The 17,787-nt window shown below is 36.7% G+C and overlaps 1 protein-coding gene across 1 annotated transcript in view; it reads right to left on the bottom strand.

Moving 5' to 3' along the window:
• Positions 1-17,787, bottom strand: part of LOC135704037 (leucine-rich repeats and immunoglobulin-like domains protein 2) — a 52,923-nt gene that overhangs the window by 8,538 nt on the left and 26,598 nt on the right. The window contains exons 2-5 of the mRNA XM_065225446.1: positions 16,385-16,459; positions 16,029-16,310; positions 15,313-15,964; positions 15,072-15,240 (exon numbers count right to left, since the gene is read on the bottom strand). Of these exons, the coding sequence (XP_065081518.1) occupies positions 15,072-15,240; positions 15,313-15,964; positions 16,029-16,310; positions 16,385-16,459 (1,178 nt within the window). The remainder of the gene's footprint in view (positions 1-15,071; positions 15,241-15,312; positions 15,965-16,028; positions 16,311-16,384; positions 16,460-17,787) is intronic.

The raw sequence follows: 17,787 nt of genomic DNA, 5'->3' as shown, positions 1-17,787 counted from the left end.
TTATTTTTACACGAGACGTAATTCAGCTCTGACGTAAATCATGGAACGTAAACAAAAATGGCATGTAAAATTAAGTGTCCTGAAACTGAAACATAGACAACTCGACGAAAAGTGCGTTTGATTGAATTGATTTTCACGTCCTTTTTAACTGATTCTTATGTCAAAAGGGCCGCTTGCAAGTGTCGGTCTCAGGGCACTGAAATTTACATGTCTTTTTCGTAGTGTGGATCTTCGCCTAATTATTTTGGAACTGTACCCTCAACATTCGCGTTCCTTGGTATTTTTCAAGAATCCTGGAATCCTCTTCACTCTTAAGAGGTCTAGTAAAAGCAATCCTAGAGGTTTTCCTAAAGCTACCTAGAAAATATTCTCTGAAATACCTCTCTAGAATTCATTCTAAAATCTGCTCAAATTTGTTTTGAAAAAAAAAATCTAAAATTCTCTTAATAGTTCTTCAAAGTGACTGTAGTTATCCTGAAAATCTAGACCAGTCTTGATTCAAGAAACCCTTAAATCATGATCAGGGTCTTGAAATCTTATTGTTTTCGAAGAGAGGACGAGGTATAATTTTCCAGATTTGTCAACTAAATTCATGGGATTTTCCCGGTGACTTAAAATTCTAGTTTTTTCCGGTTTTCCCGCTTCACTGGTCACTCTGCATTTCACATATGAAACACTTGTTTTTAATCCCATTATATTTGTTTTGTCTTGAGCACATTTTGAGACCCAGCTCCTTAAGAAAATTATTCCAGATAATATGCTTAACCAAAAGCTAATTCGAGGGCGGATTCCTCCGGTGGGAAATAGTAAAAACAACGCTGATTCATCCAATGATGAGGTCCTACGTTGTGTTTATTTCGGTTAACGAGGATGACTCCAATTGCTCGGCGGTGGTACAGTGAACTCGAATTGCGAATCCAATCAAAAGTAATGATTTTTCTTGCCTCCGAGAGGCAGCGTGCCTACTCGGAGTATTTTGATTTACTGAATATTTTATTTAAAATCTTTGGCATTTTATACAGTTTCATATAATAGATAATAATTAAACCATCGTCATTTGTGATTTGAAACAAAGTGGAAACAAAATACAGATTTAATTCTTTTCAGTGGAACAAAGTGGTGAAATATTTCACTGCTACATTTCGTCATGGCTATTTTGATGCTTCATAGGATTTGCCCTTCATATGGCATTTCCATGGAATCGAGAACAAAAGTGTTGTGAATCACAACAAACGCTTTCATCTCCAAAAGTCTGTAAGGTAATTCCATCTAAATTGCAATAGCAGCAACATTACACTACTTAAACTTTACTGTGAAGCTAATTTTACGAGCTAACCAGGTTTACAACGAAGACCTAGAATACTTAATACAGCCACTCTATGCTGTCAAAGTAATGCTTGTATACGTATCTTTGAATCATAAAAGTGCTACTCCAAGCTATCAAAAAAAAACTCCCAAGCAAGACCACTATCCTAAATTCTCATTTAGTTATTTCTCTGAACTAATCAAGCTGTTAAGAACACAATAAGGAACAAGAACTAAAAGTCAGATAAAAAACATTATCTTCTCTTAAAGCTGGGCTTAGACAAGGCAAGTCAATTGTTCAACTCAGTTGAATTCAACTGGTTTGAACGTGTAAACTATGCCATTTAAGGTATTCCCGATCTTTTTTTTTCAAAAAATCAAATTTTTTTTTCACTTTTTTTTGTACTTTAGACTATATACTTTCATCCCCCCAAGCCGTTTTCCGATCAGCGAATTCGGTGTCCAGGCATAGCTAATGGTAAGAACCCCCAAAATGGTTTTAACTAAAGTCAAAACTTTAAACGCGTTTTTCTCGAAACCACATTTTTTATCGGGCGAAGATTTTTCTCAGAAACTATAAGAGATATTGACTTGAATCTTTGCGCATTTTGTTCCTTATTAAATTCTTTGGAGCTTCTCCTACTTTCAGCCAAAAATATTAACATTTAACATTGTTTGAAGCACCTTAAAGCTGCAAAAAAGCGGGCTAAAAATCGCCTGTTTTTTCATATGGCCGCCATTTTGTTAATTTGCAAGATTTTTTGCTGCCAACGGGAGAAGCTCCAGAGAATCTTATGCAGATTATTAATTTCATCACGAAATCTGTTTCAGATGAAGCCATTCCAGAGAAAAGTCTTCGCCCGTCCAGGCGTTTGCGGCGAACAGGGGTCTGTTTGCCGCCATTTTGTGACGTCAATAATGTCTTTTTTTATGTCGAAAAAAATTTATTTGTAAACTTTAATGTTCAATAAACAAGAATCCCAAAGAGTTAGGCGCATTACTATTCATTTTCCTTGGAAAAAATTAATTGAAAAACATGCCGAAAAAAGGCAAAAGATTGGGAATACCCCCTTAACTGACTTGAATTGAAAAAAGTTGAACCAGCCTCAACTTTTCAAGCCAATTGAATTCAACTGAGTTGATCAATGACTTGCCTTGTCTAAGCCCAGCTTAACTTTACAACATTCTTCCATTTACTCAAAAGTGCTCCAATGCGCTCAAGGGGTTGATTTTTGTTAGACACAGCTGGATCGAGCAGACGCAGAATCTACTTAAAGGTTAAATTTTGTCAGACGCAATTAGGAGGGACGCACATTCCCATAAGCAGCTTAATTGTGCAACAACTAACAACGTTTGAACGGAACGGAACTGAATTTTTATCTCGGTTCAACTCAGGAATGTGACAACACCCAGTGGGAGCTGAATATATAATGGGCTCAAAATCATCGAAATACCCTTTTATTTGAGTAACTTTTGCTCCACTTGCTAAACTGCACCATCAAGCATTGAACAACCACAACTTCGCAACTCTTATTAAAATTTGAAATTGAAAACCATCCTCAAACGAGTAATATTTTTTTTAAACTAGCGAAGTCAGCTATACTTATTACTATGTTTCTTTTATAAAGAAATATTTCCCTGATTTTGAATGAAATTCCCTGACAATCCCTGATTTTCCAGGTCCAAAAAGGAATCCTCTGATGTTCCCTGATTTTCCAGGGTTTTCCAGGTAGTCGACTCGCTGATGTTTGATGTTTTAGACTTTTGTTGTTTATCAATTTATTTGATAAGGCTCAACCGAATTAACTTTACAGAGCCGAGGATTCTTGGTCACTATACAATACATCTTAAAACTATAGTCAAAAGGTACAACACAATAAACACTTTATCTTCCGCTATCCAAAAAGCCTCCTCCATCAGAACTGGAGCCGCTTCCAGTAGTTTCATTGTATGGCAAATTGCTGTACGCCAACGAGGGTCAGAGCGCGTCCATTGCAGCAATGGACGCAAAACGTGGTCAGCACTCACACACTCATCACGAAACGGTTGCTTTCCAAAGTCGACGACGCATCGACCAAAAGAACTGCTGAGGACCACACAATGGTTTCTGCCGAGAAAACAGACGATCGCGTAGCACACATCGAGAGTGGCCTGCTTTTGTCGACAGCCGAGTGAACACTGATGTTTTAGACTTATTTAATTAGTATCTCGTAAACATTTATGTACGATATGAACCTTTAAAGCGAAAGATTCAATAAAAAGTTAATGGCAAAACCAGCTATTAGTATTAGTCAGGGTGTCTACTAACGGTAAAAACCTGGAAAACCAGGAATCCTCAAGAAATTGTATTTTTCCTTAAAATACCAGGAAGTCTCAGACATTTCAATAATTTGCTTTATAAGAATATTTTAAGGAAAAGAATGAATTTTAAAATACAAGTATTTAATGTGTCTTGTTATTTCCATTCACACTTTCAACTTTATAGATCCACAGTGGAATCTTCAGTAACAAATAAATTTTAAAAAATCAGAGGCTTGCAATGTTTTCCTTTTTTTTTTTTGGAACATGCATATTTCCTACAAATTTTAAAGTTGAACTAGTTCTGGACTTAAAAGCTATAATACTTCAAGAAATTTTCAAGAATCTGTAGTAAAATTCCATGCACAGTTTTAAAGGCTCATGAAATTTTTATTATAATTTATAAGGACCTCATTTGAGGGGATTTTTTTTTCAAAAAACATTAAATGTAATCTGCGTTCAAGGTATTTCTGAGGAATTTTAGATTGCATGGGAAGCCTGATAGTTTTGAGTAGAAATTCAAGAAATCCTGCATTGAATTAAAGTAAATTAAAATGAATACTCTCAGGAATTTCTGAAGAGCACAACTCCTGTGAACTTCGAAAGAAAATTCCAAGGGCAATCTGGAGATAATTTCATAAGGGGCTGTTCATAAACTACGTAGACATTTTGGGGGGTGGGGGTGACGATTATCCACGGCCCATACAAATTTTTAAATTTTTGTATGGACAATTGTCTACGCAGGGGAGGGGGAGGGTCAAGAATCCCAACAAAACTGTCTACGTAGTTTATGAACAGCCCCTAACGTTTGTGGGAGAAAACGAATGCGGAGCATAAGTCCTTGGATTTTGTTTTTTGAGAATACTAAAAAGAGGATTACAATTAATTCTGAGAATGACTCCAGGACATCTTCAAAGAAATTCGGAAAATAAATTCAGGAGAGTTTGCCAAACAAATTATGAGAAGAAATCCAAGGAATTTGTGAGGAGAAAAGCCAATGAATTCTTAGGAGACTTTCAATGTGGAAATCTGAAATGAATTCAATGAATATTCGGAGAATCTTTCGAAAGGGTTTCTTATTGTGGAGGATTTCAATGTAATTCCAAGGAAAACATATAAGAAATTTGAATTCGGAGCAGGTATGGAAAATCATTTACATTCATTTCCTGCATTCATTTACATTCATTTGCCCCTAACTTTTTTCATCAACAGAATTCCGCAAAAAGATGTATAGAGCTTTTGTAGGTTTTAGCTACAACTTTTGTTAAAAACTCAAATCCGTATCTCTTATTCATGACGAACCAGAGCGAACAGAAGCCACTACTGTTTTTAGTGAATGTATTTTACATTAACTGAAAAACAGTAACAGACCCACTCTAATTCATGATGCATAAGAGATACAGATTTGAGTTATGGACAAAAGTAGTACCTAATAACAAAACCTACTAAAGCTCTATACATCATTTTGTGAAATGCTGTTGATGAAAAAAGTTAAAGGCAAATGATTGTAAATGAATGCATGAAATGAATGTAAATGATTTTCCATGCCTGATTCGGAAGATAGCTTCATTAAAATTTTGAGGAATATTTCATTGAAATCTCCGTTGAATATGGAATGAACTATTCTGCGATTTTCAGAACAACACGGGGAACATTCCGATTCCATTTTCATGAATAAAAAATCATGAAATGAAAAAAAAACTTACCATTCCATGAAATCATAACAATGATTCATGATTTTGAAATGGAAATTCATGATTTCATAATGCAGCGGAATCATGACCACTACAAGCGTTACCTAGCAAACCGCGTTCACCGCACTACACAGATATCTCTTATACGCCTTTTGCCTTTTAACTTATACAAGTACTGATAGTTTAGTGGTCAATGTATGGGTTTAATGATCGTAAGGTTCTTGGTTCGAATCCAGTCTGATGCATAATTTTATTATTTTTAAGCTAAATTCATAAACTTAGTTCATGATTTCAACTCGGATGATTCATAATTTCGGGAATCTTGGGTGCATTACGCAAAGATAGCTCATGATATCATGAATATTATCATGAGTAATTTTTCTCATTTCGAAGATTGGATTTGTTCCCGTGTACTTGAAAGTTCCCATTTTTTCCTGAAGTTAATGAAACTGCCTGGAAGTTGTTTTGTATGAGAAACTAGCCTGAGCCTCGCAATACTTCTCATCAAATTCTTGAACTTCCCTTAACTTTTTAGCACTTCCTAAAGTTTCCTAAATATTTCTAATGACCATGGCTCTCCTCTAAAGGTTTAAAAATTCGCTGAAATTCTTTAAACTTCTTTAAAATTTATGTGACTTCCCTCATGTTAACGGAACTGGTTCTCTGTTTTTTTTTCTGAAATTCTCGAAACTTCTCTAAAGTCTTTGCAGTTCTCATGAAGCTTGCTGTACTGCACTGAATTTAATTGAACCGTCCTAAATATGTTTAAGCTTCAGTGACCTTTTGAATTTATGCGAAGACTTCAATTAACTTTTTAACGTCTCTGAAGTTATCTGAAAATCTGGGAACTGCTTTCAATTTCCCATAAATTTTCTGAAACTAATGGAACTGAACTACCCCCAAAATTCCTCCAATTTTCGGAGCTTACTAAACTTCTTTCAAATGATTCCGCATTTTGCTAATGTTCATAAATATTCCTGAAGTTCGCGGAACTCCCCTTACGCTCCATAGATTTATATAAAGTTCTCAAAATGTTACTGAAGACCACTGTTCTTCTGTGAAGTTTTCTACGCTTTTCTAAATTTCTGGACGGACTTAGAACGGAAGAATTAATATAGTTCTATGATTTTCACTGAAGTTCTCAAGATTTTTCTGAAGTTCATGAAACTTCCCTTAAACTATCGACATTAATTTAAAACTTTTTCAATAGTCTAGACTTTCCTGGTGTTTTTAAACTGGCAAAACGATTACTGAATTTCTTTAAAGTTCTCTAGACTGTCCTGAATTCATCAATATTTTTTTTAAGAACCCGCAAATTTAATTGATATGCCTTGAAGTTTCGACAATTTTAAGTATTATAACCATTATAAACGCTCACTAATTTTCCCTGAAGTTTTCTGGAATTTTTTGAAAATATCGCTGCTTGCTAAAAGTTCTAGCATTTTTGTTTTATTAATGGAACTTCGTTGATGCTGTTATCTAATCAACTTAGCTAAATTTTCGCATTTTTTATGTTCTTGAAATCGAAATCGAATGTTGGTATAATTGATCACGTTCAATAAATTCTCTCAGAGCTTTGCTGAAGCTTCCGGAAATGCCCTGAATTTCTCGAAACTTTTTTAAGGTTTCTACAATTTCCTTGAAATTATTTGAACTGCCCTTTGATCTGATCAGTCTTGATGTTCTCGAAGCTTCCCTAAAGCTTTAAATTCTATTGAAGATCTCGGTTCTGCTTGGAAATTCTGGAATTCCCGTAAACACCTTTAAATATTTCTGAAATTCTCTGGACTTCTGTGAGGTTCCTGAAATATTTCTGAAGTTTTCATAAATTTTCTGCAGGCCTCTGCACTTCCCTGAATTTCTCGGAACATCTTAAGAATTATCGATTTTTTCAGCACACAATGGAACTATCCTGATTTTTTTTAAAAAATTTACGATGATAGATCTTTAAACTGCTCCAAAAGTTTGGACTAAAGTTACGGGAACTGCTCTCAAGATCTGAAATTCCCCCAAAGATATCTAGATCTATCTTGTCTGAGGAACGTAGAACTTCTTAAAAATTTGCACAATACCCCTCGAGTTTTCTATATTTCTCAAGTTCGCTTGACACCTGTGAATTTCTCTGAAATCCTAGGAACTACATAAAAGTTCCTGAAAATTTTCGGATGCCAAAAGAACCGCTTTGAGGTTCTTAAAGCTTGCAGTAAGTTTCCCATAGTTTCCAGAGTTTTAACTTCCCTTTAAATGTTCCCGCAGTTTGTTGCTGCAATTCTTAGCATTTCCTTTCATTCCTCAGAACTTCTCCAAAGTTTCTACAATTGTTGTGAAGTTAATGGGACTGCAATGGAGATCTCTAATCTTTCTTAAAGTTATTTACGAACTTGAAATAAATCATTTGTTTTCCTCAATTCTGACACAATGAAAATTTTCAATACTTTAAACTTGTGCATGGAAGACGAAACTTAAAGGCATTGAATATTTTTAGATCTTGGACTTACTCAAATTAAGTAGGTTTTTTTTTAACATTATTACAGTGAAAAATTAAGTAAGTGTTAAACCACCGACAAACCGACATGAATGACAATAGCAAAAACAATAAAATTTCTGACCCAGGGTGTCTACTCAATCTAAGGAATCAAATTCCCTGAGTTTTCCAGGTTTTTCCAGGTCGGATGAAAAAAAATCCAGGTGTATACAAATTATACACATTATTATTTTACCTATTTATCCATCTGGAATCCCTTTTTTGTACTTATTGATTTATGTTATTTTCGATTGTTGGGCGTTGGTACTTATAAGTCGGCACATGGTATTTGTGTAGTATTTTTTTAATTCAAGAATATAAATACAAGTAAGAAACCTGTCTATACTCCCTGCGCTTTGGTCAGAGAGCGTATAGGGCGTCGTTGTGCCAATTTGGTCGTGGCACATTTCGAGTATGAGAGAGTGATTGCAGTTTGCTCAAAAGTGCCTGAGTAAAATGCAAGTATTTTCGATGATTACCCGTAGTTGTTACAGTGAAGATATACACCCATATTCTCGTTTATGTCTGGACGTGTTTGCCATACAGAAACATTTTTATTTGATTTTGTGTGGTGGATGGGTTTCGGGCGTGGACAGGCATATGGGTGATAATATTAAGTTTACGTTAGGATAACGTTGAAACATTGAGAAATGTATCGCTTCAGTTTAAGAAGCACTTCACTTCGCAACCGATGAACCATTCTGACGGCCCACATTGCCGTGCAGGCGCCGTGTGTTGGCAGGGTCCAATATTGGACAGTTTGACGTTTATAAAGTACCATCAGTTAAAACTGTATTTTTGAACTTAATCTCTATACATTCTTAGATGTTTCTTAGTAGATTATCATGTTGGTGTAAGCTGATTCAAAGAGTAAATGGTATTAACATTGAGCTGTTCATAGTTGGGCGTTGTTGAACTTCTGGTACTTGCACAACATTTCATTTGAATACCAAAGTAACCATATAATCACAAAATAGCTTTAGGTGTGGGTTCAGAGTGGTACAATGTCACTGAGATATGGTTAGTTGGGTATTCAGATGAAACTATTACTTTAAAAAACTAATCCTGGTTGTATCTCTTTTTCGTTTGCATGTAACACTGTTTGATATTACTAACCGCACCGAGCCTTCATTCCGGGTGGTGAGCGAACCTGAAGAAGAAGAAGAAGAAGACCATAAACCCCTTCTCGGAACGAGTGTTTTGTTAGTGGACCTGGTCTGCGATTCAAGGTTGGACTCTGTGATGATAAGTATCACATAACAGGTAAAGTAGGCAGCATCATCTTTATCGAAATGTAAGTATTATTGACAATAATCATAACTAGATTGTATGCAAATTTATATGATAGGTACCTGGATCAACGTTGTTTAAACATGCGCATTCAATCGTGACGGCATCTAATTCTGCATTTTAAACCTACCCAACCCTTTTCCTTTCTACAATCCCTGAGCCGCTGGTTCACCATAAGTGTACCTCGCAGAACTTTTTTAACCCCCATGGGTAAAGATGCTGTGTTGCTCACTCCTCTCCCCTTTCCTGGTGTATTATGGATGGTGTGAATATTCACATCGGTGACATGGCCCCTGACCCCCTTGTACATCATAAAATGAAAATGAAAAATGAAAGTAAGAAACCTGTCTATACTATTTCGATAAAACGATATATCAAAATTAGATAACAATATGCTTTCAAAAACAAAATATCATTTTGATAATATGTTTGAGTCCAACTCTGTTTGGAAGATCAAGACATAATAAATCATGGTTTCACATGTCTAAAATCTCTTAAGGTCCGTTTAGACTATCTGATTTTGGTCTGATGGTCTGATTTTGACCGCCGCCATAATGAAATCAATCTGCTCGAATTTACTTTCGACACACTTTGTCGAACCCCCCTGTTTGTCGAAAGAACTGCCAATTTAGATTTCAAAACAAAACTGTATCAGGAATCAAAAGTAAATACTTCCATCATGAATTACTGGAAAATTGCTCTAGTTTCGGCAGACGTATTTGCTTTTATTATTTTAAATAAAATGAGAAAGAAAAGGTGAACTTTGTGGAGTAGGAAATGGTTGCTCAGGAGGAACACCGGCAGGCATTTGGCTCATCAAGAGCTGCGATATGAAGATGAAAATGGATTTCAAAACTTCGCCAGGATGTCGATACCAACTTTAGACAAGCTAGTGGGAAAAGTTCTCACTAGATATACATGATTCCTTGATTTCTGAAAATTTCTGTTAACAACGCAATTCTGCAAGGTCTTCAAACCTTCTGACGTCTCTGAAGTTTTGTGACTGTTCTCCGGTAAAATTTCTTTAAAGATCAACAATCTTTCCTGAAAATCTGCAAATGTCTCGGTAGTTCTACAGATTTCATTGAAGTTCTGTGTGTTCTTCAGAAGTTCTGCAAATTTTCCTAAAAATCTACAAAGTTCCTGAATCCCTGAAGATTTAAGATCCTTGAAGATCAACAAGTGTCTCTGATGTTCACAAAATTTCTAATAATCTACAAACTTATCGAAAGTTCTGTAATTTTCTCTGCAGATTTTCATGATTCAATGAATATCTGCAAATATCTCTGAACATCTATACAATTTTCTAAAGAATTTTCTAGAATTTTTTTAGCTTTCCGGAAGTTTTAGGAAGTATTCTGAACTTTTTCTAATTTTTTTGAAGCTGTGGAAATATCTCTAAAGATCAGCGAACTTACCTGAAGTTCTGTAAATGTCTTTAAAAATCCGAGAACCGCAGTAAAATTCTGAAAATTTATTTAAACATCTGCTTATTTTTGAGTAGATTTACGATCTGCCCTCTGAACTTTTCTGAAGTTCCTAAAATTTATTTCAAATTCTGTAAAGTTTTCTGAAGTACTGTAGATCTACGAACTGCCCTGAAGTTCAATAAATTTCACAGTAGATCTCCGAACTTTTCTTAAGTTCTTCAAATTTCTTTGTGGATTCTTGATCTAAAGATCGGCGAACTTTCCCGAAGATCTGTGAGTTTTGCTGAAGTTTTGCAAATTTTTCTAAAAACGTACGAACTTTCTGACGTTCTACAGACTTCTCTTAAGGTCTACGGACTTCTCTTAAGGTCTACGGACTTCTCTGAATTTTCATAGATCTATCTATTTCCGACTTCCACGGAGTTCTGCAAAATATTGTACTTTTGTACTTCGCTGTGATTTGTTTTTGGAATTGAGGTGCTTTTCTGACATTTAACGAATTTTTCTGAAGATCTCACATTTGTGTGAAACTGCGAAACTTTCTGTCAAATTCCTGCAAATATCTTTAAAGTTCTGTATAGTTGTCTTACGCTCCGTAGCTCTATTCCCAAGATCTACAAAAAAAAACTTGAGGCTCAATAAATTTCTCAGTAGATCTGCAAACTTCTCTGACGTTTTGTAAATTCATCTCGGGTTACCCTGAAGATTTGAAAATTTCCTTGAAGATTACCTAAAGTTGTCAAAATTTATCTGAAAATATTTGAGATTCTTTGAAGTTATAAATGTCTCTCTCGAGATCAACAAATTTTCCTGAAACCATGTAATTTTTTTTTTTGAATCGCTGAACTTCCCTGAAGTTCTGCAATTTTTACTGAAGATCCATTAAAATTTCTGAGATTCTTGTGATTTTTTCAGAAGTCCTGTAATTTTTTTCAAAGTTCTGTAGCTTTGTTCTGAAGATCTACGAACTTTTTTGATGTTGAATAATGTTTCGAGGATCTCCAAACTTCTGTGAAATACTTTATATTTCACTGTAGATTCTTGGACTTGTCTGAAGTTATGCGAATTTCCATGAAGATTTGCAAAATTTCACTTATAGTTTTACAAATTGATTTGGAATTATTTTTGCTTGCTTGAAGTTTTGAAAATTTCTTTGAACATTTATCTGAAGATCTACACCTCTCTTGTGATTTTGTCTTTATGAATTTCTGTTAATAACTTTTAATTTGTTTGTAGTTCTGTTCTCAATCTACGAACTACCCTTAAGCTCAAAAAATTTCTCAGTAGATCTCCGACCCTCTCTGAAGCTCAAAAAAAATTCTATGTAGGCTCTCAGACCTGCTGTCTCGCATGCTTATTCTTATGCTTTCTTTTGACGGTTGCCAGTCTCTCTTTTTCGGCTGTTTCCTTTTTACGACGATTTTGATCCTCCACATACAAATCAGCGAAGAGCGAGCGTGACAAGACTCTCTGCATGAACTTGTCTCGTTCGCACACGTTGTCTTAGCGGTCAGATGCTTGTGAAGTTTAGTATCCTTAAGAAACGTTTCGAGAAACTGAACGAAAAACTTCTTTTGAATTACGAATGAAGTGATAATTGGAAAATTCCCTGAGTGGAACCAAAATTCCCAGAATATTCCAGGTTTTCCCAGAAAAAATAAAATTCCCTGTATATTCCCGGTTTTCCAGGTTTTTCCAGGTAGTAGACACCCTGTGACCAAAGCACCCTACTGACTTCTGGCTTTGTGTTCGTCGGAAATATTTAGCTAAGCCATGAACCCGTATGCAAAAGTTATGAATTGGTTCGTGTCTGATCTATACTGGACAAATCATTTTTATCTAGATCAAAAAATCCTATGGTTTTGACAGTTTTCGATTTTCGGGCATAAGTCTTGGGTTAATTGCTGTGGTGTTTGATTTACAAAAGAAAAGCATATTTATATCGCATTTAAAAATAGCTTTCTTATTATAAGCCTGGAATTTATCCGTTAAAGTTCTGGAAAAACCTGGAAAAGTAAGAGAAAGACGAATAAACGTCACAAATCTCTTTCGAATTGTTCGAAAATTAGAACCAAATGTAGGCATCGATTGGACTATCAGATCCTACACAGTTCAAGAAGGATGATCAATCTTGAAATAAAAGTTGAAAATAGTTGTTGAACTGATTACAAGAAAAAGTGACTTTAGTGACTTTGCCTTAAAAAAGGAGACTTTTTAGTGACGGCTTGAAAAAAGTGACTCGCTACCAGCCCTGCTTATGAGATCAGTCTACGGATGATTTGCAGAGATTTCATATTTAAATTAAAAAAAAATTCGGACGTTTTATAAAAGTTGAATTTGGAAAGCCTAACGACTTCACAGGTCTTATTACTCAATTTGTAGGTCATGGCCAGAAATATGATAAATTAACTCCAAAAGGGTTATTTCCGGGAACATTATCGGATAATAAGATTTGATGAAGTAACAAGACTTATTCAAGTTATTTCACGGTGCATGCTTTAGCGTATAATAAGAATACAGTTTGTATTCCAGAATTGGCATGACTATACTGCCGTTATACGCATTACTGTCCCACGTTCTATGTAATCCTTTTCAACCGCGGTACATTAATGCAGCAGTAAACCGACACCATAATAAAAACGACCGTTTTATCTGAGATTGACCGACCGACCCCTAACTCAACATGATTTCATTTTTATTTTTAAAGTGATTGACTGATTAGGTTTATTAGGGAGATTTTATATTTTAAAATTATCTACCCATAAAAGCATATCAGTCGCACCAGGAAAAACCGAGGGGGGCGACACATCTAAATCTAAAGTCTAGATGCTCAACAAATCTCACACTAGCGAATCAATCTTCGAAAAATCTTCTTTCATTTCTCGCATCTACTTGCATCGCGCATCATCTTTTTGCAGGAAATCTTCAGAATCATCGTCAATCTTCTTTCTATCTACTCAGCGTGCACGCAGCTAGCCACAGGAAAACACAATCTTTCCTGCATCGTAGATAGAGTCGTCCCCCTCGGGAAAAACAGCAAGCCAAGGAAAATGCTGCTGAAAATATATTTGTCCGTAGGCTATAAAATTTATCAACAGAACCGACATGAAACTTGAACTTAATACCCCGTTCACATTACAGCCTATATCACGTAATATAGGCTGTCTTGCAATGAACACTCATACATAGGATTTTCAGTGAAAACTAGATGTATGAGTGCTCATTGCAAGACAGCGTATATCACGTGATATACTCTGTAATGTGAACGGGGTATAATTCTTGATCGAGAATCCATAACGGCCGATTCAAATGTGCAGCGATCCCATCGGCAGATGTCAGTTATGTGAGTTAATCAGAATTTCAAAGAATTTCTTTGTAATTTGTATGATCATTCATGTCAGTTTGTCGGTGGAAGAACTGCCCATCAAAGCATAACCATAAAGATTTTTGACAGAAATGAGTTGTTCATTAGAATCGATTGTAAACAACCGCATTTTACACTGTGCACTAAAAGTAACATGTTTTTTTCAGAAATATCGCGAAAAACTTCAAAACTTGTTAATCCCATCGATTAAGCTGGCATGTTATTTTATATCAGCGAAAAATATGGCAACTCGAAAAGCAGAACTGTAATTGCTCCTCTGGATGATTAAATTTAAGGGTGGGACTGATATGTGATTACTTTGCTTGATGGGGCAAACTGCCTTGATGTTGTTTTCACATTTTTCATGATCAAAGTCGCTAGCTTTATCGCATCATATTAAAGCCAATTGATACTGAATAGTGTTATCTCAAAATTGATGAAAATGCACAAGGGACTGATATGCGATTATAGGCAGTATTATAGCAAATGCTTGGAATTCAACTAGTTTAAAGGTAGGTCTCATTACATTCTTATTTAATAATTATGAATGCCAGCAACTTTCTTAAAAGCTTATTAATGGGATGGCTTCACAATAAAATGTGAATTAATGATTCCAACCATTACATCGACATTAAAATTAGTCGATGAATTCGATTGTCGATTACAATCAACAACAGTAAATAATGGCAATAGATTTAAGGTACACGAAATTAAACGTCGAAGGATTAATGGACGAAATACTGAAGTGGATTTTTTTCTTCAGTTAACAACGGAAATACAAAGTGGAAACTGAACGTGTTAGAGCAAGTCAGTAATAGTTCTCTTTTTATATCTAGGTGGCGGCGTTGAATATAGTATTGCCAGTGTAACTGTTAAGTATACTGCCGATACTCGCATAATTGTCCCATCTTTGCTTGATTTCCTATTCATATGGGACAGTTATGCTTTTATGGGCAGTATAGCGCACCACAGATTTCCGCTATTGGGTAAAGCAAAACACACTACGAGGTGGTCCTAGAATTGGTCAAAAATATGCTACGTCATTTATGGTTGGTTGGTTGTTTGTCTTTATTACAAACCAGTCACGTCATTCACGGGTGGTCCAAAGTAATTCATACCACAAGAACCGACAGGATAACAAGTCACAAAATACAAAAAATACTCACAACACGAAAAGTTGGAAGCACTCAGCTCCCGAATCAGCTGCCCCCGTAACCAAATTGGATAGCTGCACTCCGCATCCAGCTGAAATACATCCTTTCGCTCTTTGATCCAGTGGTAGAACCAAACCAGATTACAATCGCACAGCAGATTGGTTGAATTCATTATCAGATTCTGAAACGACGCACACACAAAATATCTCAGTCAAAACTGATGTCAAAAGCAGTGCAAAGATTCTCCACCCACCTTCAACCGCACCGTATCCTTGAAGGCATTGTTCTGAATGAACGAAATGTTGTTCTGACTCAGCTCCAACAACATCAACGACTTGAGCCCGATGAAGGCATTCCGGCTGACGGATTTGATTTCATTCGAGTTCAGATACAGCTTCTCCAGCTTCGGCAACCCATAGAAGGGTCCCTTCATGTCTTCGATGGTCCAGGAAATTTTGTTCAATCCCAGATACAGCACCTCCAAGCTCTTCGTATTGTTGAACGTTCCCTCGCCGATGGCCGATATTTGATTTCCTTCCAAATTGAGCGTCTTCAACTGCGAGAGTTCCTCGAACGTATACTTGTCCACCGATTCCAGTCGATTGTAGGAAAGGTCCAATGTGAGCAAACGCGGCGCGAATTCCCACCCATCCTGTTCGATCTCGACGATGGCATTTCTCGATAAGGCCAAATTCGTAAGGCTCGTCAGGTTGAATAGTCCACCCTTGCGGATACTGGTGATGCTGTTGTTGTTCAACTCAAGTGTCTGGATCGTCGTCAACCCGTGAAACACGCCATCCATCAGGCTGGGGATACGATTGTTGTTCATTTTGAGGCTTTTCAGTTGGTTCAAATTCTGGAAGGTTAAACTCTGCACCTCTTCCAGTGCGTTGCTGTTGATTTCCCTGTTGGAATAGATAAATGATGGTTATTTCGGATTCAATCATCCCAAGCAGCAAAAGTACTCACAATCTCTTCAGCGACTTCAGCCGCTGAAAGGTGCCTTTCCCCAGCGTCGACAGCCTGTTGAAGTTCAAATTCAAATACTGCAAACTGTTCTTGGCCGGAAATGATCCATAGTGGATGTCCTTGATGTCATTCCGCGACAGGTCCAAAAACTTAAGACCCGTCAACTTCGTCAGCGCTTCGACTTCGATCGCCGCAATCCCATTGTTAGCCAGCTGTAACCGGAGCAGGCTGTTCAGACCCCAAAACGTCGGTATCCGGCCCAGGTTGTTGTGATTGAGATTGCTGAAGGGGATAAAATAAATGAGATAAGACGATTTACAGTGATTTACGGCGATAAACGATTGCTGTACACTTACAGAACTTGTAATTTGCTAAGGTTGACCACCTGTGCTTGCACTGCGTCGTAGCCAAGCCGATTCGTCGATAGCTCACTGGAAATGAAGATTAATCGAAAGGTAAGAATGATTTGTTTTATCGGCGTTTGTCGGCGTAGATCGATGAGCGAGAGATTGATCGTCGTCACCGGTTTCAGATTCGATTTGAATTTGGAATGAAATCATCGATTGGAAAATGGATCGGAGTAATTTGGTAATCGATATTGGCATTTATCGGCTGGAAGAATTTCAACTTGTATAGACAGAGACTTATCGATAGCACCCATTCGAAGCACGAGTGGAATGCATCATCATTCATTATAATTGGCAGGTGTGCGGGAAATTCCAACCGGACGAGAGGAGGCGGATGAGGAGCAGGAGGAATAGAAGTACGAGGTAGAACTCGTTGGATGAGTAATAACCGTTTACCGAGAGTACACTGGCAGAACGTTTATGTAATGAGACAATTTCCTGAGTTTTGATATCGAGAATCGGATGTGGCAATTTGAATGCTTTCAAGCTAAGGCAAGCTGCTCTTATTGAACGTAAAGTGCGTCATAGTGCACTGATGAAGGGAAGCAAAGCAAAAAGGTTTCATAAGTGCGCAATTAGAGCTGTTTTGAATGCGATTTCATGCAAGGTGCAGAAGTCGAAAATCGTTTCTAAAAAGTTGCACAAGCCGCAAATTGATTCTTATGAGTTGTGGCAGCCGATAATCGATTCTAATATGCTATGGATGCCAATAATCGAAGCTGTAGAAAGCTCAAAAAGCGTTCTTGAGCAGTGGCAGAAACCAGAAATCGTTTTTCATACGTTGTAGAAGCCAATAATTTTATCTTAAAATTGCAGTTGCAGAAAGTTGTTCCAAATAAGTTGCAGGGAGTCAAACACAGTTTCTACTGAGTTGGCTTAAGCCAAAAATGTTTCCTAGTTTTCATATTAACTGCAATATATGTTAAACAAAAAGGAATACCGACACGGTTGATTTTAGCAAAAAAAAAATCACTAGAAAAAAAAAGTTACAAAAGACTACAAACATTTTATTTTTCCTTGATTTGTTTTTCGTCGATCTTGTTTTCCGTACTGACTACCAATGCAACCGACACCAGGGAGGCAGCTCCCACACCTGAACCCTACCTATCGACCCATCAACTGGACCGGGGACCAACGGCTTTACTTCCCTGCCGAAGGAAGGCGTGATCAAAAATTGTATGCCTCAGAAAATCCGGACGGCGCGGACTGGGATTGAACCCAGGCCCTTTGGAGTGAAAGGCAGTCACGCTTACCACTACACGACCGGCGCCGTAAAACATCAACTAAAATAAATCAGGATTAAGACAATTTTTTAGGGTTTAAGATCGCAACAGGTTGTCAAATTAGGTTCC

This window comes from Ochlerotatus camptorhynchus, unplaced genomic scaffold (assembly GCF_037179485.1).
Source record: "Ochlerotatus camptorhynchus isolate MF236.1 unplaced genomic scaffold, CSIRO-AGI_Acam_v1.1 ptg000229l, whole genome shotgun sequence".
Classification (NCBI taxonomy): Eukaryota; Metazoa; Arthropoda; class Insecta; order Diptera; family Culicidae; genus Ochlerotatus; species Ochlerotatus camptorhynchus.
Note: the sequence above shows the minus strand (reverse complement) of the source record. Positions and strands in the feature narration are given on the sequence as shown.